Genomic DNA, 23,645 nt, shown 5'->3' on the forward strand with positions numbered 1-23,645 from the left:
TGGTTGGTTGTTTGTTGGTTGTAATTGCAGTGTTAGGATTATTGTTATACAGAGAGGACAGACTGCGGCTCGACTCAAAACCTATCATGTCTTCGATACTTGAGAATAGATAGTCCCATCCCGTCTTTCGTGATTCATAAGTCTCTCATCGCTGCTTGAGTCGAGAATACTAGATGCGCCAGGGTCTAGAGAGAAGCTCGGAATGCAGATAAACCGATTTCTAATTGTCCAACTCGAAATTTCAAACATCTATCTACTAGAAAAGCACAAGTAGCGCAGAACTTTTCCAATCTCATCAAATACTCCAACATATCATGAATCCGAACTCCAAATACACATAACCAATTGACTAATCCGTTCTCCCTTCGCGGCGCCATCCAACATCACATACGGAGCCATAAATCCCTGTTCCTTGACCAAGTGACTTGCGAGATTGAGTAAGTGCTCATAATTTACGTTTTGAGGCGCGAAGAGTTCAGGGTGCAATTTTCGTAATTGGGAGATGGTAGTTGTGAGGGTTTCGTGTTCGTCGGTTGCACCGTGGAAGGAGGCTGCGGGATTCCATGATTCGGGGAGAGAGCCGAAGATTCTGTGATGGTGGGTTAGTTTGGGCTGAAGTGGAGTGGAAAGATAGGGGTGAAGATGGAAAAAAAAAGAAAGGGGAAAAAAAACTCACGAGGTTCCATCTTTGATCCACTGTACTAAAGCTGGATGTATAGCCGCGAGAGTCTTCTCATCAGATTGTTTGAGCATGATGATGTAAACCCAAAGAGTCCAGTATGTAAAGTTCCAATCTTCGAGAAGTACAGACCAATCCAGAGGGAGTTCTTCTTCTTGGTCTGAGGCTATAAGATTGTGGATGGTTGTAGATAGTGACGGGTATTGTTGGGTAAGTAGTGAGTAAGCCTGCTCGATTGAGAAAATCTTCAAATTTCCTGTTGGAGAAAGTGGTGAGAGTTCATGCGATGGAGCGAGAATTGGCATAGTTAGAAGATCCAGGGGTTGAAGAGCAGATCTTAAGGTGGTGAGTTGGAGGCCCCTATAGTTCAGAGCGAGGGATTGATTGAAATTTTGAGGGGGACTGAGATATTGTTAGCTTGGTCAAATATGGGGAAGGGGATTGTGTTTACCCTAGACTTGCACCGATTTTTTCAATCTTATCGATTTCGTATGCAAGCTTAGATTGAATAATGAATGTTGCCTGTATTACTGCTCTGCACAGAGGGCTTTGAAATGGCTGTGCAATCCTTTCTGGGCATATTTCTGGGAACCTCAACATGTATGAACGCTCTCGTTCATTTGCTACAATACAGCAAATTAGATCCACTAGACCTTCTCCGAAGCTGCGAAATTCCAAGATCCTAGAATCTTGTGGCCCATTCGCAGATGGTGGTTGCACAGCAAACATGAATTCCTCCTCGGGCTGTCTTGGATCTGGGCGGATATGACAATTCTGACTTCTGCGTAGTTGAATAGCATTGTGTTCTGGAGTCAATTTAAGATTGGCAACATTCCGATTCACAAGATCCTTTGGAAGAATAAAACCGTAGCCCACTAGCAGTTCGCTATTTGATTTATTTCCATAGTAATTGTAAATTTGATCTCCCTGTAAAACACCAGCAGAATGGACTAGGTCAAAAGATTCGGAGATAGGATCTTTTCTCCACTCTACTTGATTGATACCATTATGATTGCCTATATCAACAAGTGGATATAAGATCGAAAACCTATCATTGCGAATGTGTTCTAGATCAAGATTCATATCTGTGGAACTCCCACTCAAAGCTTCAGGACAAACTGTCAAGGATGGTCGAAAACTTCGACTGTCAAATATAGTAGCAGCCCATTGATACAAGATATAACTGTATTCTTTATGATTTGGCAATTCCCTCAGAAGCACAACCCCTTTCTTCCACTGATCTCTCCACATCTGTTCTCGCTTCTGAAGTGGAGGCTCTGCATTTGTCCCGGTCAGGAATTCTTGATCTTCTTCTGGCCACCAGATAGGAATCCCAAGGCTTTTGGGATCGTTTGGCTGAGGAAGTAATCTGATATACTGCCACCATGGAGATTGATCACCCTTCAAGTATTGCTGTATGAGGAAGAAGTGGCCAACAATGTTGGGATCATCCTGCTTCAAATTCTCCAAGAACTCAACAGGAAATGGATCCGTAGAGGGAAACTGAGAATAAGTGCCAATTGCATTTAGATATGATAGAGAAATTTGGTACGAGCATCGTACAATACTTGTTTGGGGAGCTATCGTTTGTTGCGCCTTGAACGATAAACCTGTTACCGCGTCTTTATAAATTTCAACATCGGGGTGAAGGTAGGCCCCAGAAGTTGTGGCCCAATCAACCAGACTCTTGATATTCTCTGTCATGTTGGTCTTCAACTTTGAGCTTTCTTCATGCCAATAACTGGAGGGAAATTTGGTCATAAAAATGGTTGCTGTCTACCCTCCACATCGATCACGTGTTTCATCCGATCTTTGGTGGGGCGTGTTAGTTAAGGTTAATAAATAAAGCTTGGTTCGCTCCAAGTGCTACTCTTTTATTGTGATTTCATACAACATGTCTTTTGAAACCCTCTCGATACGATATAGTATTGAGGTTGTTGAACACAACAATATGGTAGGTTGATTCGTATCGAAGAGTTTCACAAATGCGCGATATTGCTTCCAATGCAACCTAGCACTTGTTGTGTTATCCTCCAATAGGATGACTGTCTTAAGCTAGGTATAGGATCTTCCTGCTGAGCAGTATTTAAAAATGCGCGCCCCTTTGTTTTAATTTGCATTTACGATTTCTCAGATCACAAGATGGTGTCCAACAAGTATGGACGTGAATGCGTTGAAGAGAACAAAGATCTGCTCCAGCCACAACTTCCACTTCTCACTCGCGCATGGTATTTCATCCAGCTTTGGGGATTGAAGATAGCTATTGTGATTACCTTCAAAATCCTGCGCTTTCTACGACCAACACCTCCTGAATCTCGTCCTACCAAGCTCTTGGCATACCCTTGTCGACCAAATCTGCGAACCCGAATATTTCTCCCAACGGCCAAGCAAGCTGACGATGAACCACTCCCACTATATCTCGATCTCCACGGCGGAGGGCATGCTTTGATGTCTGCCGAATTCGATGATGAGATCTGTGCTAAAATTGCGAATCGCTTCAATGTCATTGTTGTTAGCATTGAATATAGCCAGGCCCCTTCAAATAGATTCCCGGCATTGACAAACGATATTGTTGCCATTGCGCAAGCCACAATCGACAATTCTGATCTGAATATTGACAAGAAGCGTGTGGTATTAGGAGGATTTAGTGCAGGAGGAAACTTGGCTTTGTCCGCTGCTCAAGTACCTGAATTGCGGGAAAAATTGAACGGGGTAATGGCTTGGTATCCAGTGATGGATTTCACGCTCACACCGGACGAGAAGAAAGCCTCGCGCCCATATCGGAATGCAAAGGACTTGGATGATCTGCCAGATTTTGGACCAGTATTCGAATGGGGCCATATTCCTGTTGGTCAGAATCTTCGAGATCCATTATTGAGCACTAGATTTGTGAGCAGGAATGATATACCCAAATGGATATATATAATAGGGGCAGAGTACGATATGCTAGCCAAAGAAGCTAGAGATACAGCTTTTAACCTTGCTGATTTGAATGAACAAGAACGCGAAGAAGGAATGTATGGTTTTGAAAAGGACGGTTATAAATGGACGCTAGTGAGGGATGTTCGCCATGCCTTCACTCATGATTTGATGGATAACAAGGGACCCGATGCAGAGGCTATGCGGAAGCTCAGGACGGAAGAAATATTAGAGCAGGTGGGTGACTGGCTATTTAAGGGTCCGTTCTCCAAATATTGAGGCATACACTGGGTTGCTACTGTGTATTCTATCATCGCATTACTCTTTGAGCTTGAGGGAATGCTTGGAGGAGAAAGGTCGGGTAGAAATTATACTATGTTATCAGACTACTGTAGCTCTTCATGCTACATCCCTAATCATAAAACGGCACTGCGGTGCCAATTTGGGATTATTAGCATTCCGTGATATGATTCATATCTTTACCCCCTATAAAGTCTATTCGAACATCGTCAGACTCTCATCCTCTGTATTCCGGTCCGTATCCCAATTTCTGCGTTCATATATTGAAATTCACAGTTTCAGTCCCAAGGTAATGGGGGATGGGCGATCTTGTATATTTTGAACACTTGAATTTCTGTGTCATGTCACTAAAACGACATGAGATCATTTTCTGACTTCGTGATACACATAGCAAGTGACGCTGCAAAATCAAATAGGAATTGTTCACTGATCGAACCTAACATATGAAACGAGAATCAGATAATACTACTCATGATACTGATTCGGCACACCTTGGTCCAAAACATCGGCGAGGTTATTTCTTCGGCTGCATATCATTACCGATATTTGTATAATTCATGCCGGCTTCCAAGGTTATGTACAGTAGTATTCGGCATCCGCAACAGTATTTGCATATTACAATTTATGAGGTGACAAGTTACCCATAATGTCTAGGGGTGACACTGCATCAAACTAGTATCAGCGCGCATGCAAGCTAGGATGATACTGCACTCGATGGGTATTCGATTCCAAGATTGTGAGTTTGGGAACATTTCATTTAGTGCCTAAGTATCACCTCAAAATGTAGAAATCGGAATTTCAGGCTCGTCTATTTGGTAGTTGGGCTTAGTTGATGAGCATGCGAGATGCTTGGTGGTAGGTACATACATGTGATCATGAGAAGATCTCGAATCGTCTTGATTGTCAATCGCCGTTTCCACTACGAATCAAGTTGTCCATCTCGCACACATTATCGTTTCGCTATCGATATCACAAGTGTGATCAGAGGAACGGAGTCTTTCTTCCGTCTGGATGAGCTAGGACGACGACAGCAAGTGTTATACCCAAGCCCAACTCACCACCATAATGGGAAGGGGCCTCGAACCACCACGTACATGCAAAATCGACAGACGCCCTAACAATATTCATGCAGATGGCATACCAAAGATCCTCAGCACCCCCTACCACCAATTACATCTCCGGCTTGATGGCTTGTCAGCTGCTCATCGCGGGGTTATGTAACCAATCATCTCGCATGGCTGAGCTAGGATCCACACGAAAAGGTGTAGGAGTACTGAGCATGTGAGGGCGAATTTTCTGGTGGGAAGAGATCTGTGTTTGTTTTGCTTGCTTACTGTTGGTCCGTTGGTAGGATGTCTCGCGACATGAGAGGAATATGGTTTTGTTAGTTAAATTTGTAGAAATATGAAGTAGTCACACGTAGACTTAGGACGGGAAGATATCAGTCTGAAGGATTGCGGGGAAATTACGAGGGGAGAAGTGTGGAGGTTAGGTGGGTTTGCAAACGAGGGATTAACCGATTTTTGTCTAGACTAATGGATGATTCATCTGCTGAGCTGAGCGGGGTGGGTGCAGAAACGTTTGGACTGAGAGGGATTTTGAATGCATTTCACCAATCAGACATCGTAGTGTGGACTGTACCTGGTGTATATTATTTCGCTAATCCAAACTACTGGATTGCTCGAGAGTTGGGACTAATAGAACCACGAGAGAAATCGCATGTATATTTACATCGTAAGACCATGTGCTTGATTTCTGGATAAATGTGACCCGGTACTTCTCCTGAAGGTATTCATTAAGTCTAGTCCACTTGAGAATCACTAGATACATAAGCTGATAGTTAGTTATGATCATCAATAGGCTGCTAGTAAGCACTACTATGTGTGTAATTGTGATGAAACTTACTGTACCTGCGATAAATGGGATGCGTGAAAAGAGAAGCACATTGATATAGTACTGGGTTCCAGGTAGAAGAAACATCTCAAGTACAGAGATGTTCCAATTATCGATATCAAAAATGCAGTGTAACCCTTCAGTAGCTAGGATGTAATACTATGATAGTACTCAACAAAAATGAAAATCTAGTATCTCACAAGCCACTCATTCACTTGCTGCATTAAGGAGGCATAGCGATTTGCATTTCGTAAAACAGGCTAGATTTCCCAAGCCATCAATTGAAATCCTTAACCACGGTGGCACAGAATGAGCATTTCACGGTACGGTGAAGGAAGTATTTGCGGGGGTTGCAGCGGAGGAAGCAAGCTAGGATAAAATCACAATCATGATTCTCTTCCAGCTAGTCTTCCGTGTGGACCTCTCCTTCTCCAGACAAATGAGACTCTACTAGGTGGTACCCTCGCATTTAGCCATCTTTCCCGAGGAGCGCTGCAACAGGTTCCCATAAATATCCGTGTTTCGCTCACACTTGAGTCCTTTGCTCTATTTGCCTCGTTTGCTGTGCTACTTTGTGCAGAGCACAAATGTCGTTCCTCGCGCCCTCGAATCAGGAAAAAGGACTCACCGTCTCACGATGCGACGTTTGGTATTTTTAGTCTCGCTCTTGGCTTCCCGAAATGCCTTGACAATGGCGGATATTCTATCCATCGCTACTCCTGTCCATGTACCTGCCTCTCCGACAGGTACCTCGCTGCCCACAAAACCTTTTGGCTCGAATAATATTAATTCGGCAGTTGTCGTACCGGTTATAGTCGCTTCAGTGAGCGTATTTGTCGCTTTTATCCTCATCCTCTGCTTAAAAATTCCCGTTCCAAAACGCTTCTTACATCCTGTGAGAGATGACGATTCGACCTTGAGCCCAGAAACTTCGCGCTTGCGATTCTCCTGGTTTCATCGAAAACGCAGATCGAGACCGACTATATGGCCTCATTCGGTATACAATGGAGGGGAGTTTGAGTCTGGAAAGTGCGGGGACTTGGAAATGCGAGTCATGGAAGATATACCGGGGTTCCCCGTGCCGTTCAGAAATTTTCCATTATCCCATCGAGACACGGAAAAAATGTCCCAAGCGAGGATGGAGGAGGAGGCAGAAGCTAGAATTAGGGAGATGCTGGAGAGAATGAATCCAGAAGATAGGGCATGGGCGAGCGAACAATTGATTTATGGACAGGTGGATGACTTGCGGGACAAAACTATTGGAGCACCGTTTTAAAGTCATAGAGATTATCATGAACAATGCTCTGGAATGGAGGAAAGAGAATGGTTGTTTGAGTAAGGCACGTCAGATTTGACATCTGGATTCAACTAGTTAATTAACTATACGTAGTGCCCCACAGGGTACTATAATTCCCCTGTATTCATCCCAAACGCAACGTACGAAGACTTCATTTTCTTGTATGGAAAGATTAACGAACATGGCATAATACTGTTTTAGTGCCACCTGCAACCTGACATCCTCAAGTCTCTTAGTCGACGCTTCATAACCCTATGCATAACTCGCGGAAGGAATCTTAATGGATTCTGCTGTGACAATAAGACCCAGATGGATCAAAATGTGAAGATAGGAACGAGACCGTTAATGGATATCAATTCCAAACGCAAAACCACAAGACTTGCACTGGTGATAAGTGCATCAAATGACTATCAAAACGAACGAATATTTTCAAATTGCTACTTCGACTACAAATTATGCTCGTCTCTTATCTTTCCTGTTTCGCACCTTCCACACCTAAGCCCCCTTGCCCAATACTATGAACCAAAAGTAATTTATAATACAATCCATGTTCTTAGGCTCGCTAACCACAAACCTCCATTTCATCTTGTCTCTTCTCAATGATTTGAAAGGTATTTAATCCAAAACCCTTCCAGCAACAGCAGCTGAACTCTTGTCTTTAGTTTGTGTCTTTTTCAACGATCGCCCCATCTGGATTTCACCCAAGAGACCAGCTGGTCGTACACCTGCTGGTGGAGCAGGAGCGCCTCCCATTGGTGGCATTGGTGGTGGAGGTGGAGCACCCATCCCTGGTGGAGGAGGAGGTGGTGGTGGAGGACCACCTGGCGCACCGGCTGATGGCATTGGAGGAGGTGGCGGTGCATTGAAGTTAGGTACTGGTGGAGGTGGGGGGGTTGCCGCTGGTGGAGATGCTACAGCAGGAGATTCAGGCGCAGATGTAGCTTCGTTACCCATGGATGACAATGGGCGAGGAGGTGCCATGGTTCCGAAAAGGATCGATGCCAAATGACGCGCACCACCTGCACCTGGTCCTTCATCGTCAGAGGAATCATCCTCTTTGTCAGATCCGACGACATCCCAATCATCTTCTTCTGGACGAACACGAGATGGCCTGTTACCTGTTGGTTGAACTTGAATTGGTGCAGGTGTAGAAAGCTCTTGAGCAGGAAGACGATGGAATGGATTGTTAGATGCAGTAGATGCGGTAGATGCGTCACCGGATTGGGCCATTTTCTTCAAGAAAGGATTGCGGGTCTCTGTATCGACTGGAGGGCTGACAACAGGGCTAGTAACTTGTGGGGTTGGTGATGGAAGACTAGTTGTTGTTGCAATAGCAGGGACTGGTGATACAACAACTGGAATTGAAGGTGGAGGAGGTGGTGGAGAAGGTTCTTTGCGCTCAAGCTCTTGACTTCCTTGAGTGGGCGTTGATGCTTGAGGGGTAACTTGCTCAGGACCTTCGTCATCATCAGATGAATCTGAATCGTCAATAGCTTCAAGTTGACGTTGCAATTCTCGCTCACGTGCTTGTGCGGCTTCAATCTCTGCGCGTTGAGCTGCGAGACGAGCTTCTTGTTGTTTGGTCTCAGCTTGGAGAGCCTTTCTCTTCTTTTTCTCCTCTTCTTTCTTCAATTTCCCGGCCTTCATTTGGTCTTCCAAGGCCTTGACACGAGCCTGAGCCGCCTCGCGTTCCTTTGCAAGCTCGGCCTCTTGTCGTTGAGCATCGTCCCTGTGGATGTTAGCAGTGTAGAAGATGGAAGATACAAGATTCGCTTACTCTAGCTCATTTGTGGCAATAATTTGTGCCTTTTGCTCGTTAATGATTCTCTCCTCTTCGGCCTTGCGCTCACTAGCGTCACTTCTTGCGGCCTTCCTTGAAGGGGGTGGAGGTGGCTTTTTCGCGGTTTCCTTTGGTTGCTCGGGGGCAGGTGGTGGTGCACCCTGCTCTTCAGCGATCCTAGCTTGCCTCTCAGCTTCACGTTTAGCATCTTCCTCTTCTGCTTGTCTGAGTTTGGCTGCACGCTCATTCTTTTCACGTTCCAGTCTCTGTTGTGTTGTTTCTCCAGATTTAGATGGTGCCTTGATACCAAGAGCAGCTAGACGTTCAGCCATGCGCTTCTCGGCCTGTTGCTTGATATAAGCTGCTCTATCTTCAGGAGTCTTGTATTGTGAGTATGAACCTCCAGCAGGGGTTGGTGTAGATGATGGCTGTGACGATGGAGTTTCGCTACGAGCTGCTGGAGCAGGGCTAGCATGAGACGCTTCAGTACGAGGAGTCTCTCTGCTGCGATCATCAGTTCGAACTCTGGCACTCCTGCTGCTCCTTTGCAAATCGAAGATGAAGTCCTTCACTTCATCCTCAACACCTAGCCCATCCTCCCAACGTCTCTTCTCATGCTCACTGGACGAGCTCTCACCACCATCTTTGAGACTATCCTCCAGTCCTCGTGAAAAGTCACGGACACTCTCTTCAACATCTTGAACCATGCGCTCGTTGTTTTCCTTCTCAGTTCGAATCTTGAGATTTTCTTCTTCGAGGCGTTTTGGCGCATCCAAGTCATCATTACTCGCCTCAATCTTCTTACCAGTGAGAGCAGCAGAACGTTGTTGCATCATAGCCTTGGCTCTTGCTTTGAGTCTATCTGATTCGGTGATAGCGCCGCCAGGACCAGTTCCAACAATGCTAGAGGCACTTCCAGGGTGAGCTTTGGCATCCTTTAGACGGAATAGTTCAAGCTTGGCATCAGCAATGCTTCTTTCCGTTCTTCGGACACGCGAAGCAATATCTGGAAGTTTATCTGTCAATGTCTGCAACTGTCTTTTCAAAGCACGACGCTCGGCGCCGGAATCAACATTACGCAACGATGCGTCTGGATGCGCATCGATATCCTCTTGAATACGACGAATGCGGTGATAAAGATCCTCTGCTTCACGACGATCTTTACGATCAAGAGCATCATCTTCATCTGCAGCATTTTCGGCCTTGAAATCAATTGCATCCAGTATCACTTGTCTCTCCGCGATTTTCTTTCTAAGCTGGTCTAGTGAAAGGTCATCGTTGGAAGTTGTTGATCCCGGAGACGAAGGTCGTGGAGAAGAGGCCCCGAGTCTGCGACGAGCACTAGATTTATACCCAACATCATCGTCGTTATTTTTGTATACTGTAGCGTCTTTACGGCCTGTGCGACCTGGGGTAGCATCACCACGGAAAGAATGATTTTTGAGGTAGCTCACTCCAGTCTTTTGTGGCAAAAGGGTAGCACCAGAGTTCTTGCGGAAATTAGATTCTTGATGAAGTAAAGATTTGACAGCCCCAATCGAATCATTGAAGTTACGAGTGGAAGGGGGTATGAGCGCCGGAGGTAGTTGGGCTGGTAGAGGATATCCATTAAGCTTTCGATAAATCAAATGCATGGCAACCGCGAATTCATCCATGTTGAGCTTTCCCTTGTTGCCGTGATCTGCTAAGGTCCATACGCGCTCCAGGTCAGGCTTCGGGAGACCACTCTGCCCAAAAACTTCAATAGCGACATCACCGCTAATATATCCTTTACCAAACCCATCCCAAGCTTTGAAAACGGAATCATATCTGGTCTTCTCGTCTTTCGTAATTCCCCATGGAATTTCAGCATTGCCTGTTATACCAGCCGTGGTGAAGTTGCCTTGTTCTCGACCCTGTTGCGGCATCATCCGGGAATGTAATAGATCGATATTGGGGGCTGGCGCATTTACCAAGCCCCATTGGCCATCGACTCCTGTAGGCTGGCTATTCAATGGCGCGATCATTCCACCTTGCATACCCGTCTGAGCCGGAGATAAATGAGAACTGAAGTTAGATGGCATAGGAGGCATTGGAGGGCGCGGTCCATTATAGCCCGTTGCTTGAGGGTTTGACATCTGATTATATCCAGTTGGCTGAGGTTGCAATCCGCCTTGCTGTCCAGAAAAGCCAGTTTGCATTTGGCCCTGGAAGCCTGTTTGTTGTGGTTGAAATCCACCCGAAAAGTTATTCTGCTGTCCAGGGTAACCTGTCATTTGCGCAGTGAGAAGGGCGGAATTAGACGCCATTGGCTGTGGTTGTTGGATAGTCGGAGGTGTCGCGGTGTTTTGTCGACCATCAAAACTGGGCGCATTCGTTGCCGCTGGTGCATCATCATCTATAGCGAAGTTTATGATATCCACCATGCTAGAAACTTCATTTTTGATAACATCGGGAAGCACGGATGGTAACTGCTTGCCGACTAGCTTGAGATTACAGAGGTACATAGCCAATGCGAATTCGGGAAAATGTAGCTGTCCAGATCTTGTAGTGTCTGCGAGCGTCCTATAATGACCATAAGCACAATACTATATCCATTGAGTAATTTGATGCTTACCATATTTGCGACAGTGAGTTCCCGTCTAGTTTTGAGCGTAGTAAAAGATCCCTCGATTTCTCCCCAGAAAGTGTTTGCCCATCCCCAACAGCGGATTTGAAAAGAGTTTCGAACTTTGCTTGATCTTGGGCTGTAATGAAGGAAAGTCGTATACTAGGTATCTTTGCTCCCCCCTTGGAGGCTCTGCGTCCTCTTGGCTTCGATGGCTCTGCAGCAGCAGGTTTAAATGAATCTGCCATTGCAGCAAATCCGGTCGCTTGCGGTTGCTGCACAGGAGGTGCAGGAGGTGGTTGAGCCTGTTGCGTTTGTTGAGGCTGCTGGAATTGCTGCGGAATCTGCGGGATTGGGGGAGCTCCCGTTTGGAAGTTCTGCTGTTGAGGAGCATTGTTGAACTGCTGCTGTTGCTGCTGGCCTCCAGGGAAGCCTGCTTGAGAGGGCTGAGAATATCCCGTAGGCTGTGGTTGAAGTGGATAACCGGTGAAATTGGGTTGTAAAGGAGCCGCATTACCATATCCTGTGGGTTGAGGTTGAAAACCAGTCTGTTGTGGCTGGAAACCAGTCTGCTGTGGTTGGAAACCTTGGTTTGGCTGGAAACCACCATATTGTTGTTGCGGTTGCTGTGGTGGTTGGCGGCCGGTGTTACCACCAAGGTACGAGTTCGAACCCGAAAACATTATGAGTATGAACAAAAAAGAAATAGGTATGAAGAAAGATAGATTTGTGACATTTATTTGAAGGAATGGGTTCGAGGTTGGTAGAAGATCACGGTCCGGGGGTCGAAATGACGAAGCTCAGGTAATCTGTTACCATAGAGGCTGGGCTTAGCGATCTTTAATATACAAATACATACAACCCAAGTTTCACCGATTTTGCGACAAAATGTTAAAGGGGCTGAAGTAAAGTGTATCGTATCATCATTCAGCATTCATGTTTCAACGTCAATTGAAGCCAATAATTGGAAAAGTTTCGTGTACTTGAATCACTTTTAATCATTTGGTGGGAAAAATCATTGATTGAAGCTACATGTATTCAGGTACACAAGTACTTGCATCACCTAGGTTATACCACAAGCTTGAAGCTTTTCTACATGAGGTCTGGCTCTTCACCTCCTTCTGGCATATAGCCCACGAATACAGTCACACATCTAGCTCTGTGTATTCCCATCGATAAATATATAGATACTTGAATATCTTGCTTGGGCTCTCCAAACCCTTTTACCGATTGTAATATAGTCATTCATTCATTCAATTATTTATGCGCTGGCGACATCTTCACTGACACCACCTGCAGCTTTCTTGGATCGGTATGCCTGAACATCGACTTTGGCGGCAGCTAGTGCACCAGACAATCCGAATTGTGTTGCAATTCCCTCAATACGGTGGACAGAGTTGAGGTTCTTCACCAAGGTAATTTGGTAACAGGTGGCAGATCCTTGACGGGAGATAATAGTAGAGGAAGCGAGGAAGTATTCCCAAATCTATTATTGTCAGTATGTACGATCATTCATGCAATCATGATAAAAACTTACTCTGAACCATCTGTTGCCGTATTTAGCGACAACCTTCTCCTTGTTGGCCATCCAGTTTCTGTACCATCTCCATAATGTTGCTGAGTAGTGAACACCGATAGTATCGACACCCTTAACCTCGAATCCAGCGCTCTCGAGAGAATTGATGTAGTTGTTGAGAGGAGTAGAAGCGTCAGCACCAGGGAAGATGTATTTGTTCATGAAAAGACCCCAGATGAGATCCTCGTATTGCCAGGTCTTTCTCAAACCGGCAACTTGAAGGAACATGACTCCATCGTCCTCGAGCATATCGTGACACTGCTTCAAGAAACTTGTCAAGTGTCGGATACCAACGTGCTCAGCCATCTCGAGACATGTAATCTTGTCATAACCTCCCTCGGGGACTGGAATATCACGGTAATCCATGCACAAAATCTTACTCTGTTCTTCAGTAATACCAGCTTTGCGAAGTCCATTGTTACCCCAGGCAGTTTGGTTACGACCAAGAGTGATACCAGTAGCCTTTGCACCGAAGTTAACACTGGCGAATTTGGCCAAGGTTCCCCATCCACAACCAATGTCCAACATCTTCTCACCAGGCTTAAGACCAATCTTTTCACAGACAATGGCGAGTTTGTTATCCTGCAACTCCTCCAATGTTTCTTCACGGTTAATGTCAGAGATAACACCGGAGGTATAAATCATTCGTGGACCAAGGAACCAGCCATAGAAGTCGTCACCCCGATCGTAGTGATCACGGACTTGTTCCTCATCTGCGACATCGTTAGTAGTTTTCATGTAAAGGAAGACCTTCTGCCACTTACCTTGGGAACGAGTATGCATGATAACTTCTGGTGCAAAGTTGAAGAAGACGTATTTGAAAAGACTGATTGTGAATTTGAAGCTTGCCCAGTCATGACGGTACTCGAGAACCTCGAGAGCATCACCGTTAAAGTCGACATCTCCATCGAAGTACATGTTGTGGAAAGTTTCCATAGGAATCTTGTTCTTTCCGCTGTATTTTATTTTATCGGCTTCGTTCTTAAAGGTAAGATAATGCTCGACTGGACGTCCTGGGTACTTGGCCTTTTCATTCTTGCGTGGGGAGAAGCTGGAGAATACTGTCCAGAATGCGAGGAGAATGGGGATAGTGGTGATGAGACCAAAGAAGATAGTAGTCTTGAATCCACCACCAACCTTCCAGGAGAAGTATAGAGGGACACCACCAATGAGGGAGAAAAGGAGGGTATTCGAGAAACTATCATTGCCAGAAGCATCTGCAGGCAGAGGAGCATTCTTGATAGCGGGGTACTAATTGCCATGGCACGTTAGATTCAATTGGCCTTTTCGTTTGCTCGAAATCCGAGTTGACAGATATGAGGAAATTCTGGAATTTTTTTCATCAACTTACAGCTGTTGTCCTTACACCACATGGCTCGAACTTTTCAAAGGTCGGTGTGGGAGCTTTTGGGGTTTCGATGAACTCGAATTCGCTCTCAGAGCCATTGGTACTCTGAGGGTTGGACGCCATCTTTCCTCTCAACTTTCCTTCGAGTATAAAGAAAAGAGAAAGAGAAAATGTTTTTGCAATTGAGTTTCGCCAGGTACGAAGGTGACAACGAAGATACAACCAAGTTACGTTTACCAGTAGCTTAGCGTGTTGAGTTTGAGAGACGCTAATGGAGGGGGCACTAGTCTTGATTGGAGAGTCAGCAACGTGCACGGATCATTTCTGGCCAGATCGTCGGCGCTTTTTTCCTTCCTTCTGCCGATGTTTCATTTAAATAGGGGAAGTGGTGAGGGAGCTGGTGAGGTACGTGCCGGTGAGTAGGTTGAGTGGGCAGACAGGACAGCCCTTCATTCAACCAATATTGATGCAACGGCTCATTCATTCCAGGTTTCATGGAATGTTATTGGGATCAAGGGTTTATGTACCACAAATGAGCACGATTAAATGCATCAACGGTTTTGGATACTATGTTCACTGGATCGTGGTAACACTCATTCGTTACACCGATGCATTTGGCTTCATGGAGAGCTTCATGACGTGCAATATCACCCTGCCCTTGATGCCAATGGTCTGGAGTACACCTATTGATCTAGGTAGGTTGGGAGGTATAGTTGGGCACAAGGGATTCACTATGATATGCAACACACATGTCTATACAAGTTCTAAGTGTACGCATCTGATTCGCTGATTGGCGTGTTCACGTCAATCCTTAACTAATCGAAACACAGAGCATTAGAAGCACATCCTCTCTGGAGCTCGAACAACCCAAACCCAAGCATCCACTTTCTCTGGGACTTTGTAAAGCGTGGTGAATATATGCTTCTCGAATATGATACCATTCTAAATGGACGTCCTCTCCAACATGCCGATCAATTTCGCCAAGGACCACCAGGTATTTACTTTTTCTGTCCTGTTTTTCGCAGTGTATAGGGGTTACAATGGTCTAGACTACAGCCCGACATTTGATACACCATATTTGGAGGCTTTCAATTCCTGAACCCAATTAAGTAATTGAAATGGTTATTAAGCCTTGGGCTGCTGAGATACTTTTGTGGCCAAATGCTCCTCGAGCATTACCATTCAACTGACCCCCACAATAGGCACAGGTGAAAATGCTGCATTAAAAGTTTTTCAGGAAGTGTGTGGACGAACCATGATGCTGAACATGATTGTCACCGACACAACCGGTCGAATGGCAATGATGATGGGAAGCTCTGGACCTTCAGTCGATTATGGCGATGATGTTAGGCAAGTAGTTAAAGCGCTGGAGGCTGTTGTTCCACAGGAACATTTGATGGCTGGTATGGTCGGCTGAGACTGTGAGAATTTTGAGAGGGGCTTTTTTGGTATGGCTCGGTTGAGTTCTGAATTTCAATCTGAATGACAAACTATCAATGCTCCACTCAGATTTGAATCTTCAAGAAAACGGGATCTCTGCAAATTGATAGTCAGGGGCATTTGGCATTCAATCTGATCTGGATTCGGCCTGGCCCCGACTTATAGCCAGCTCACATGCAAAGGAACCGCCTCCCCAGTGATGGAATGATACCAACCTCACTTTATGTCCCCTGGTTTGTGTCAATAGCAGAATTTCCTGTCATTACATTAAACTTGCGAATATTTTTTCTCTCTTTTCACTCACAATCGTCCACATACAATCTTGCAGGAAGCTCGTTTATTTCTAGTCTGGGCATTCGTGGAATCTAGCGCAATAATTTGTGCAGGTTTGTTGGTCTCGGCTTCATTGCTGTCAAATCATCCGTGAAATACCTGACTGACTTCATCCAATGTTGAAAAAGAGTTCATCTTAGTACTTCTTCCCATCCCTGGGGGCAAATCCTGGGCAGATTGTCTGCAAGATCATGAGAGCATGTTTTGTCTGCAATCAAGCTGGCTATGTCGGTAGATTGTATGCACATCATCAAATCATTCTCCCATTTTGTTAATTCAACCTATGGATTTGCTAGAACTGAAGTGTCTGGCGCAAAAACCGGACGTCAGTTCCCTCAATACATTGTTCATAATCGGTTCATTTCTCCTTTCCGCGCCTTGAAATCCATTCCGATTTCTTGTGTGGATAGGATGGTAGGTCTGATGTCAGGAACTTGACTTGTACTCTGATTCTTAGGCCTAGAAGCACAGTTTCTGCCTACTCCAGGAGTCTACCAGTGTGGAATTCAAGATCTCAAGCTATCTCAAGACTAGGTGGCGTAGTAGATTTGCTACTTAGGTGAAACTCCATTGCGGCCATCGCTCATAAGGTTCGCATGCGAAGTATCTTATATTGTTTCAATGCTTGTATTCTGGAATATATCACCTCGATTTGCATTTGACAGCTGTACTTGCTCGGCTCCTTAGTATAGCAGAGATGGGTGATGGCAGCTGAGAACCATGGCCCAAATTTACCTGGAAGGTCATATTCGATCGTGCTTCTACACATCTCGTCAGTTATCAAAGCCCCAAAATTGTTCTTCGGTTTTCTTTTTATTGAACAATATCTCTACGATGATCAGACGCTTCTTGAGCGCACAAAATTTTATACTATAGCTATCGTAAACCCCCAGATCTCAAGCTAAACCTAAATGTCCAGTTTGTATTTCAAGTGACAGCAAAATCGTTTACCCGTAACTCAAAGACATACTGAATACTCAACTCACCCGCCACCGGTTCATGTCCACTCTCCTCTAAATTGGAGACGGGTATATTCAATACTGCATGCGAGCTTTGGAGAGCCAATTTAATTCCATGGATCGGACACTTGACTATCCATTTAGCTGTGAAGATTGGACCTTGGCGGGTTTGAAGGGGCAAAACTGGCTAATTTCAATACACAAAACCATACAGTTGAGATAATATCAGAAAGAGAGCTATGTAACAGGACTAGTATACTTCAAAATATCTCTACATACCAACACAACCAGCCTGCAGAAACCTCACACTTTTGACCCCCCCCCCCCCCCCCCCCCCCTTCTACCAGCAATCGGCTAGCTTTCTAGTGAAGAAATATCGAAACAACTCATCACCAGAAACATCTGCAAGATTCGACAGACAACGTATCCGATCAACATAGATCCGCAAAATATTTACCCTGCTCTAGGAAGGAACGAAAAGAATGATTATTTCTACTCCTGTTTCAAAAACAGCTATCCCTCTACGACGAGCTATTCCCACATCTAGTGACGGTACGCCCTCAACCTCTCATCTCATATGTGTACTGTACACCTAGTCGTCAAAAGATCACGAATACAAGTACGAGCAAACTCATGTTTATTCATTATTAGATTAGAGCAAGAAAAACTTTCGAATCGAATCGAATCTCATACACAAAGGAAGTTGAAACCCATGAAAATACCTACTAGAAATACAGGGTAGACAGGGTAATCGTATGACTGAAAGCAAATTTGGGGTACACGAATCGAATACATGCTGGGAGGGATATCTAGCGCTGTGGGATTTTCGGAAGCTATATCTCCTACATTCAAATCCGACCGAATGTCGTCCCTTGTTGAAGATGCTTTTCTTCTTTCAACGTTTTGATGATCAAGAATAGCAATGTATTATTGATCTTACTAGATCTCGTCTTAGATTTTGATACGCGTGTTATACTTGTCATATAACTCATCCCAAGCCAGAAGCTCAAATGGCAAAGCTCTGCCTGTACTCTTGTAAGAACTCTCACATGACTCAATCACAAATAAGACTCAGCACACTGTAACAAAACTTAAAATTGATGGAAATCCTTCATCAGAGGGTATCTTATTCGCTATCATCACTACTACTATCCGCGCTCTCCTCGTCCTCCTCCTCATTTATCTCAATTTCTTCATCTTCCGCGCCTTCGGGAGTTGGTAACATGACAAACGCTTTCAAACATGTAACGCGATTTCCGGTCTCGTATGTACCAATTAGTTTTCCGACTTGGTTCACGCTCTCTCCAACTTGCGCCAAATCGTTGACTGCAGATAATTTGTATAGTCTGACAGCACCATCACTGCTTGCTGCCACAATCAGAATGTCTCTGGAAGAACCTTCTCCAATGTTCAAGATGGCGAAATCCTTGATACGTCCAGTCACTCCGCTATCTTTACCACCAAGTTGTGCGAATAACTTAGCGGCGGGTATCGGTTGTGATTTGCCTTCGGCAGCTTTTGTCGTTTCTACGTCTCCGGCATTTGTGGAATAGAACAAAATTCTTCCATCCTCTGTTGAAACGGCCAAGACTTGAGAATCTTCGTCATCTCCCACTTGCACGTAGGAGAGCTGATGAATTTTGGACCTTGGTGTTGGCACCACCTTACACCTAACTTTGCAGTCCATCCCGAAAACCAATATTCCTTTCTCGAATCCTACGCAGAACTCCTCCCCGCCCTCTTTCGTATTACCCCATGCGACTCTCCTTCCCTCTCCACTGCTAAATCTGCCTTCCCCGACCTCGACTAACATCTCTCTCTCGAAATTCAACACACCCGCCTTTTTTCCTGTAACTAAATTCCACAGCCTCATAGACTTTTCTCCCTTCCCAACACTGAGCATGAGCTTCATACTTGGATGCACGGCGAAGTCGTTAACTCCACTTGGTTGTCCCCCAAGCGGAGCAGTATCACCACTAGGTCTACCCACAGCTTTCGGAATCGGCGCCTTAATAGTACTCAATAGACTCCAGTCTCTTGTTCTCGTAACAGCAATTGTCGAATCTTCCGCAGAACTCATCAGCTTACTTCGAGTGGGAAAATAAAGGGCGGTGATTGAGGAGGCATGATGAAGTAATGAGCCAAGTTCGCGGTTTTGTGGATTTTCCACAACCGCCTTCGCTGTAAGAGAGGGAATTGCAGGAACTGATATCTTGGATGGAGGGTGTGCGGAGATGTGGTAAAGATTTATGCGCTCGTCAGTACTGCCGGTTGCGAGAATGATCTTTTGTGATTGTTTGGGGACTGGAGCAGAGGGAGGAGAGAGTGCTAGAGTTCGAATAGCAGAGGTATGCGCATTAAAGAGAAAGGTATCTGCGAATTGGACGTCGTCGTCTGAGCGAATTGTTGTGGTGATACCATGGAGGACTCGGTCGTAAGATCCAGTGATGATTTGAATGGTAGTGGGCTTGGAGGAATTGGTCTTCAGTGTTGCAGTTGGCTTCAATTTCTTCGTGGGTACTGATGGTGCTGCGACAGCAGGCGCCGATTCAGTAGTGTTTCTCTTTCTTTTTGCCATTTTGTGATTTGAGTTGATTTTTTGTCAGGTTGATGAGAAGTCGGATTTCGAGAAAAAAGCTCTTGGGAACTTTTGAGAGTTAAAATTATTGCAGGGATTTACCATATGGGTATTGCTTCTTGCAGGCCGCCTTTAGAAAGAAGAATGCCGCTTTAATTATGCAACAGTCACCTGACGATGAATTCTTTCGCACTTTCGTACTTTCGTCGTCAAAACTCAACTCTTTGGAAGGAACGAAAATATACTTGCGTCTCAAGAGTTAGAAGTTACCTCGAATTCTTGGTGCTCCTCGTGTGTTCTTTAGCCCCGTCGAGCTCCAATATATGAACTCGGAGTTGCAACCGATGCTATTTATGATCAAACAACAAGCTCACTCTCTTCAATTTGATTGTGCTTCACCATTAGTTTTGGAAATGTATCACAGCTTTCTGAATTTTCCGTATGAGTGCTCTTGAGAATATGTCACTGATATCACTGCTCCCTCTTGTATATTCGCAGAGGTATTATGCATGATTAAATATCGGTAAGGGCATCTTCAATACATCAGGCAAATGTTCAAATATGCTTAATTTACAACAGAATCCAAACGCTACAATCTCACAGTGTACCTAAAACCTACAGCATACTACAATATACAGCAATTTACCGAGAGCGTTAGATGGAAGCGTGCGAAATTCTCGTATCAAGTCTCTTCTCGAGTTCCTTGCTGGCTTGCTTCTCGACACAGATATTCGATAGTGCACGCCCATAATGGCGATTTTATACATCTGCTCTGTGCAAAAAGTCTCCACAATGGAGAAAAGCATTTGCCGCTATGACTGTGTTCCTTGCTAGCCAACTTCCATAGAGAGAGATAACTTCGGAGATAAATCCGTGTGTGCAATCACTCATGTAAACTGACATTGAAACACTGACATTCGAATTTTGAACAATAATGTCAATATACATCCCAAATTTTCAAAGACTTCGGAGATTAATAACAAGTCAAACCCTTGTGAATATGTCTGTTTGATATTCAAAATCAGATAATGTTCAGCCACTGTCAGATTTGGTATCGAATACGGAAGAGGTGAGAGGAGGTGCTTTTGTTGTTCTGATCTTCCTGTCTCTGCTCGAACCACAGAATCTTATTGCGTGCTCCTGCTGTCTCACTTGAGGCTTCCAAACGCTATCAGTGACATCATCACCACCACCCAACTTTCCTCTCTGAGCAATATAGATTGCAAGAAGATGTTTGAATTCCACACCTCATCATGTTCCCAACCAAGATGCGTCATTGAGTGGTGACAGTGGACGAATGTGAGCCAACTCATTCCAGTGAGGGGAATTTTCTTGCATGACAACGGGCAACCGGTGCCAACCACTCATCAAGATTCAAGACTCTCGAGCCTATGATCGATGCATGAATTATTAACACGAATCGAATCATTTGTGTTCAATGTCATGTTGAGAGGGGAAAAAAAAAAGACAAGGAACTTACCCCAGATAAAGTTTAGTCCAGTCGATCATCCTAGCACTAAGTCCCGTGCCTCCAACACCCGACCTCCGGCCAATTTCTTGGCAAATATTTCATCCCTAGACATGTGAAATATCAATGGATGGGCTGATTGATTCTCTACCGACGACTTTGCTGCATAACCCTCCGAACTTCCCCATCACAAAACATACACATCTTCTCTATTACCTACCTAGTACTTCGAAAGTCTCCTTCATACGTCTCGTCTACCTCTCTCTCTCTCTCTCTCCTTTGTCAATTGTTGACCCTGAGAAGCTTAATTGGTGTATACATACGAAGTAAGGAGGCACATTTGAGGTCCACGTAACACGTCGACAGGTAACTCTCCCAAGCTTGGCAATTGCTCTTCGCATTCTCAGAGACACCTCAACCAGACTCCAGTCAATTGTGTAAAAGAAGATAGACATTAGGCCGCCGATTGATATGTGTATATTACATCTTGTTGACTGAAAGTAGCTCTTCCACATCAGCTGCTACTCATTACGCCGGATAGATTTTGGGAAGATAGTATCTTCGACTACTACCCGCGTTAGTATTATTACGAAAGCAAAATCCCAATGGCTGCCCCGCATATCTATCGCCCCAAGCCGCGTCGGCCTTTCGAGGCACATTCCCTTACCCTTCAAACTCTAAGTCCTTCTCTTACCTCTTTATCCGAGTTCTTTGAAGCACCGAGCCGCACCGACTCCGTTCTCGATTTGACATCCTCCACTTTGGGTGGAATATACGAGGCGACTGGCCATGGTGATTTTGAGCCAGAGACGCCGTCCACACCTTGGGGAACAGGCGCTGAAAGTCCCCAACGAACACGCAGCCCTCCAGTCTATCGAAGACAATCTTTTGCCGACGTTCCTACCTCAGAGTCGGCTACTATATATTCCAGAGTCTTCAGGTCTGTGCTATTATTCGGCTTAGGACTCTTGTATGGTTTACTTGTCAAACATCTACACGATGACCGGCATCTAGCACCACTTCAAGTGGAGACAATTATAAAACCTAGCCATGATTGGAAATATCTTGTATTTTGGGGCATAGCTGGGGTAGGATTGGGAAGTGTATTACCACTGGTCGACAAATTCTGGGAGGAAAGGGTGCAATTACCCTTTGAATCCTCCACTTGTACTCCCTCGGAAGAAGCAATCGATGTCAGCAACTCGCAGGGTGTTCTTGGAGGAGACTGGATACTAGCAGTGAGAAGTGTGGGCGCTTTTGTGGGAATTGCTTATGCCATTGTACGTCCTATTTTCAGTTTTTGTACTCAGCTTTACTAACCATTTTCTAAGCGCAAATTACCTTGGGCATCCGATATGCAAGCCTCCTTAGCCCTGGCCCTTGTGAATCCAGTCCTGTGGTATCTTATTGATCGTTCTAAACCTGGACTTGCATTTTCAGCCGCAGTTGGGGCTACTGGAAGTGTACTTCTCCTAGCATCGAACTCAGACTTGATGCCCAGTCCGGCCGCTTCCATGAAGAACAATACTGTATCTCATCAACCGGCTGATTACTCAGAGGCAGAATCCGAGAAACTAGTCACAAGGGGCAACCTCGAGGCTGGGATATGGATTGCTAGTGTTCTCTTTTGCAGCTGTGTTTGTTTTGGAAATATTGGGCGAAGGCTAGCACTCAACAGCAACAGAAGAAGGACCTCGTTTTTGAGCAAGCAGCCGAGAAGGGAGTCCATGGGACATGTGCAAGCTGCAAGACAGTTGCGATAACATAAAAATCAATACCTTCTTTGGTCGATACCTGGATATGTAGAGATTGGAAAACAATTGTCAAGCATTATGAAATACACTTTCAGCTCTTTCCTACGTTTTTCACAGTATATTCATTTGAGAAGAGAACTTTACTTCATGTGCTTAAGGAACACTAAGCAACATCTGTTATTTGGCGATATCAAGGAACATTGGAACAATGATCTGGGTCAACTCCATTCGCAGCACAAGGCTGTATATTGATTTCAATTAAGCTGCCGCCAAAATTTCAGTTATGAGGAAAAGTGCCACAATTTCGAATCAGATCCAATATTTGAGTTTGGAAGCGGAAGGGAAAGAACCCAGCATTTGGCTTCTCGAAACAGAATGCTAACAGTACTTGATGAGGAAAGAACCGTGCTCCTCAGCTTGATCTAGTGTTTGATTTTGGAAGAAGGAAAGATGTACAACACCCGATAGGTAACACACAGCGATGATTTTCGGCATGATAAGTTTTGGGATAGCAGGCGTTAAGGAGGAGTGGAAGAGACGACATTCGGGAAAACACGCATGTAAGGAAGAAGGGAATTCCAATACCTATTTATTAGTAATACCAAATTATTCTTATTCCAATGATAGTTCTTGACTATCTAGGTAGGTGTTGATTTCAGTCCCTCCTATTCCCTCATGCCAATTGGTTACTGAATCACCATGAGAATCTAGCTATCCATATATGCGTATCCATG

The 23,645-nt window shown here is 44.9% G+C and overlaps 8 protein-coding genes across 12 annotated transcripts; 4 read left to right on the plus strand and 4 right to left on the minus strand.

Annotated features, from left to right (window-relative positions):
* Positions 1-8: 8 nt before the first annotated feature.
* On the minus strand, positions 9-2,490 carry BCIN_05g00900 (hypothetical protein). Its single transcript, XM_024692814.1, has 3 exons — positions 1,131-2,490; positions 677-1,081; positions 9-589 (listed from the first exon to the last, which is right to left on the minus strand). Exons 1-3 carry the CDS (start codon positions 2,381-2,383, stop codon positions 313-315), a joined length of 1,935 nt encoding a protein of 644 aa, XP_024548596.1. The 5' UTR covers positions 2,384-2,490; the 3' UTR covers positions 9-312.
* A 68-nt stretch (positions 2,491-2,558) lies between these two features.
* Positions 2,559-4,179, plus strand: BCIN_05g00910 (hypothetical protein). The gene has a single exon (XM_001552021.2). It carries the CDS (start codon positions 2,822-2,824, stop codon positions 3,875-3,877), a length of 1,056 nt encoding a protein of 351 aa, XP_001552071.1. The 5' UTR covers positions 2,559-2,821; the 3' UTR covers positions 3,878-4,179.
* Positions 4,180-6,018: 1,839 nt separating this feature from the next.
* BCIN_05g00920 (hypothetical protein) lies at positions 6,019-7,461 on the plus strand. The gene has a single exon (XM_001552022.2). The coding sequence runs from the start codon at positions 6,429-6,431 to the stop codon at positions 7,065-7,067; it is 639 nt and encodes a 212-aa protein (XP_001552072.1). The 5' UTR covers positions 6,019-6,428; the 3' UTR covers positions 7,068-7,461.
* Positions 7,462-7,473: 12 nt separating this feature from the next.
* Bcpan1 lies at positions 7,474-12,414 on the minus strand. Its single transcript, XM_001552023.2, has 3 exons — positions 11,465-12,414; positions 8,866-11,412; positions 7,474-8,817 (listed from the first exon to the last, which is right to left on the minus strand). Exons 1-3 carry the CDS (start codon positions 12,136-12,138, stop codon positions 7,704-7,706), a joined length of 4,335 nt encoding a protein of 1,444 aa, XP_001552073.1. The 5' UTR covers positions 12,139-12,414; the 3' UTR covers positions 7,474-7,703.
* A 25-nt stretch (positions 12,415-12,439) lies between these two features.
* Positions 12,440-14,668, minus strand: BCIN_05g00940 (hypothetical protein). The gene is made up of 4 exons (XM_001552024.2): positions 14,383-14,668; positions 13,796-14,282; positions 12,993-13,744; positions 12,440-12,941 (listed from the first exon to the last, which is right to left on the minus strand). Exons 1-4 carry the CDS (start codon positions 14,500-14,502, stop codon positions 12,717-12,719), a joined length of 1,584 nt encoding a protein of 527 aa, XP_001552074.1. The 5' UTR covers positions 14,503-14,668; the 3' UTR covers positions 12,440-12,716.
* Positions 14,669-14,783: 115 nt separating this feature from the next.
* Positions 14,784-15,867, plus strand: BCIN_05g00950 (hypothetical protein). Of its 4 annotated transcripts, none has more exons than XM_024692815.1 (3): positions 14,784-15,149; positions 15,210-15,373; positions 15,582-15,867. In XM_024692815.1, coding segments are annotated over exons 1-2 (306 nt in total). In that variant the 5' UTR covers positions 14,784-14,845; the 3' UTR covers positions 15,212-15,373; positions 15,582-15,867. The 4 variants fall into 4 exon arrangements, with proteins under 4 accessions (XP_024548598.1, XP_024548600.1, XP_024548599.1 ...); XM_024692818.1 differs by having other exon boundaries at positions 14,784-15,074; XM_024692817.1 differs by having other exon boundaries at positions 14,784-15,074; positions 15,218-15,373.
* A 2,309-nt stretch (positions 15,868-18,176) lies between these two features.
* On the minus strand, positions 18,177-19,907 carry Bcmak11. Its single transcript, XM_001552026.2, has one exon. It carries the CDS (start codon positions 19,687-19,689, stop codon positions 18,238-18,240), a length of 1,452 nt encoding a protein of 483 aa, XP_001552076.1. The 5' UTR covers positions 19,690-19,907; the 3' UTR covers positions 18,177-18,237.
* A 1,365-nt stretch (positions 19,908-21,272) lies between these two features.
* On the plus strand, positions 21,273-23,531 carry BCIN_05g00970 (hypothetical protein). 2 transcript variants are annotated; one of them, XM_024692819.1, is made up of 3 exons: positions 21,273-21,523; positions 21,662-22,437; positions 22,489-23,531. In XM_024692819.1, exons 2-3 carry the CDS (start codon positions 21,763-21,765, stop codon positions 22,918-22,920), a joined length of 1,107 nt encoding a protein of 368 aa, XP_024548601.1. In that variant the 5' UTR covers positions 21,273-21,523; positions 21,662-21,762; the 3' UTR covers positions 22,921-23,531. The 2 variants fall into 2 exon arrangements, with proteins under 2 accessions (XP_024548601.1, XP_001552077.1); XM_001552027.2 differs by having other exon boundaries at positions 21,273-22,437.
* The last annotated feature ends 114 nt before the right edge of the window (positions 23,532-23,645 follow it).

The sequence above is a fragment of the Botrytis cinerea genome, chromosome 5 (assembly GCF_000143535.2).
Source record: "Botrytis cinerea B05.10 chromosome 5, complete sequence".
NCBI lineage: Eukaryota > Fungi > Ascomycota > Leotiomycetes > Helotiales > Sclerotiniaceae > Botrytis > Botrytis cinerea.